Source organism: Rhizopus microsporus (assembly GCF_002708625.1).
Source record: "Rhizopus microsporus ATCC 52813 unplaced genomic scaffold scaffold_6, whole genome shotgun sequence".
NCBI lineage: Eukaryota > Fungi > Mucoromycota > Mucoromycetes > Mucorales > Rhizopodaceae > Rhizopus > Rhizopus microsporus.
In genome coordinates this window covers 254912-257584 of record NW_019671921.1, presented here as the reverse complement: position 1 = coordinate 257584, position 2673 = coordinate 254912, and the positions used below count along the sequence as shown (strand labels likewise).

Genomic DNA, 2673 nt, shown 5'->3' with positions numbered 1-2673 from the left:
AAAAAAAAAAAAAAAAGGAAAAAGGATAGATCTACATTTATTTCTATTCAACTGTGACTCAATATGGTTCAGACAAACCCAATTCGTTGTTTCATACGTAATAATTCTTCTCCCATACCCCTCCCCCTTCATTTGTCTAGATCACGCTTTCAGGGTTTTTTTTTATTCAAAAGACAGCTTATACATTTGCTTTATTTTGCTCCTTTATTCTCCCATAACATAGTGTGATAATAGCTTAAGATACAAAACCATCGATTGTTTTATATTTCTCTAATCAATTGAATCGTCATAAACAAGGATTGATCGTGCCTTTAGGTTTAATTTCCCTCTTTACTTTTTAAAACCACATTTTTTCCTCCCAAAAGAAAAGCCAATTTTATTATAGACCCTTTCCTATTGCTTCTCTACTACTGAATGAATTGATGTAAAATAAAGTTTATTAAATGTAATCAATAGACAGCATATAAATTAACTATCGTGTCTTCAAGTTGCAATACCATCCAAATCCTTGCAGCTATTTGTGAATGATGAAGTATTCAAATTACACTCATACTTATTTTCAGACAAAAGTGTACAGGCGGACATCATTGTCATCGCCGTATGCTGGCTATTACATTCAGCCTCGTCTTCTACTTTGATGGTACAAGTGGCGGTTTCTTGTATACCTACGGCTTCCATCACGCAGTCATAAGCTCTAACAGTAAGAACAGAGCAATAAAAGGCCAAGAGTATCAATATTGCTTTATACATTTTTATGTGAATAACAGAAAAAGAAAAGCTAAAGAAGCATTCCATTTATATAAATCTGAGACTGCGTATGAGTATTGTGCTCATCGAGGACACTCCTTGAAGAAAAAGAAAGGAGAACTGATCATCACGTGCAATCAAAGACACGCAAAGATATATGCAGGCACATATACACAAACGACAGCCACTGTAACAGCTCAAGATGCGCACAGTGTTCTTATAGATATGTGTTATAAAGAAATAACCAATCCTATAATTTGTGTAAAAAGTAATTGATAGTGCTCCAACTCTGTGGGTAACTTATAGTGGTTGGGACACAGCAAAGGTTGAATTACTTTCATAAAAATCCCCCTACTCACACACCCGTGTGTTCTATAGCTCCTGAGTCTGTTATTAAAAGAACGTCAACTCCTACTTTTTATAAATCAATAAGCCATAGACAATTCTAGCCAAGTTTGTTTTTTTTCTTTCCTGGGTAACTTTACGCTATGCAATATACAGAGTATATATCTTAACAACTTTAAATCATAAGCAAAATAATTTGTGGGGAAGCACAAGCGTGAATTGAAAAAGACCCTTATTTTGTTCTATGACATAAGTTCTTCTCCTTTTTATTTTTTTCACACGCTACATACACACACACACATAGAGAGGGTATAATATGTTAATTGTGCAACAGGGCGCGTGTGTTAATGACCTCTTCCTTGAGCAATTTGTAAATGTTTTTTGCTAACAGCATATATCCTTCCTTTGTGAAATGCAATCCATCATCCCAATACATATCATGCAGCTTCTCATCCATACATAAACTATTCATCTGATAGGATGAATGGTCTCTTAAATCGAGTACTGTTCTTTTTTTTATGCTGCTCATATTACAAATAGCATCATTAACTATGTTTTTTTGTTTTTGGTATGGGTTATCCCCATGTTGCTTGCAGTCCAAGACGCAGTTGGGTACAGTTATGTGAATAAAACTTTTAATATACTTATTGTCCTCTAGGGTCTTGTACATATTCTCAAAGGCACATAAAACACTTTTGGTCGTTGATTGGTTTCTCATCATATCTGCCATATCGTTAAGTCCACCCAAAAGAATGACGTGGTCATATCTGTTCTGGTCTAGAGCTTGCTTAAATCTCTTTTCCATTTGCTTGACCACTCTTTCTCCGTCTCTTCCACATTCGACAAAGTCAATCTGTAAGGAAGGGTAATCTTGAGCAAACATTTGTTCCAAATATATAGAATAAGGATAGTATTCAGTGCCATATCGACAATAACCTTTTGTTATTGAATCACCAAAACATAGCACCTTTACTCTTTCAGTTCTAAACATGTTTAACAGAAACAAAAAGACTGAAGCCCTAAGCCTCAAAATGGAAGAGGAAGGAAAGGGTCATTTCTTTTATAGGTGACACACTGTTTCTCTGATAATAAGATCGTGCGCGTGTACCCTAGTAGAAATCGATAATGTACTCTCCAGAATGAATATGAACAGGAACTAGAAGCTGATATAAATAGTCTTAAAAGAAGGAGAGGCAACATCATATCAATTGATAACAAAAAAAACGTCAATTAAGCATTACGGATGCCCGAAGGAATCTTGTGCAATGTTAAAAAGCTATTTTTATATCTTCAAACAAGGCGAGTCTCGAACATCAGTCAGGACAAACCCAGCTTGTTGCTTGTTTATTCATAAATATACACAATAAATCAACGTTGCTAAGCCTTTTTAATTGTAAAAAGCTCCAATGGTATCACAAATGGACATTCCTTCTATCGCAACATGGCTGTAAAGACGACAGGTTCAAGGTGATGTTGTTAGACGGAGTTGGAAATACTTCGCCAATCAAGTCAAATGTAATTACCGAAGACAAACTAATTATTTCTTTCTTTATACTTACTCTTTTATTTTTTTTTTTTTTT

The 2673-nt window shown here is 34.8% G+C and overlaps 2 protein-coding genes across 2 annotated transcripts; both read right to left on the bottom strand.

Moving 5' to 3' along the window:
* Positions 1-373: 373 nt before the first annotated feature.
* Positions 374-763, bottom strand: RHIMIDRAFT_279304 (uncharacterized protein). Its single transcript, XM_023612831.1, has one exon. It carries the CDS (start codon positions 748-750, stop codon positions 484-486), a length of 267 nt encoding a protein of 88 aa, XP_023467126.1. The 5' UTR covers positions 751-763; the 3' UTR covers positions 374-483.
* Positions 764-1218: 455 nt separating this feature from the next.
* Positions 1219-2560, bottom strand: RHIMIDRAFT_119809 (SGNH hydrolase). The gene has a single exon (XM_023605388.1). It carries the CDS (start codon positions 2081-2083, stop codon positions 1412-1414), a length of 672 nt encoding a protein of 223 aa, XP_023467125.1. The 5' UTR covers positions 2084-2560; the 3' UTR covers positions 1219-1411.
* Positions 2561-2673: the final 113 nt, after the last annotated feature.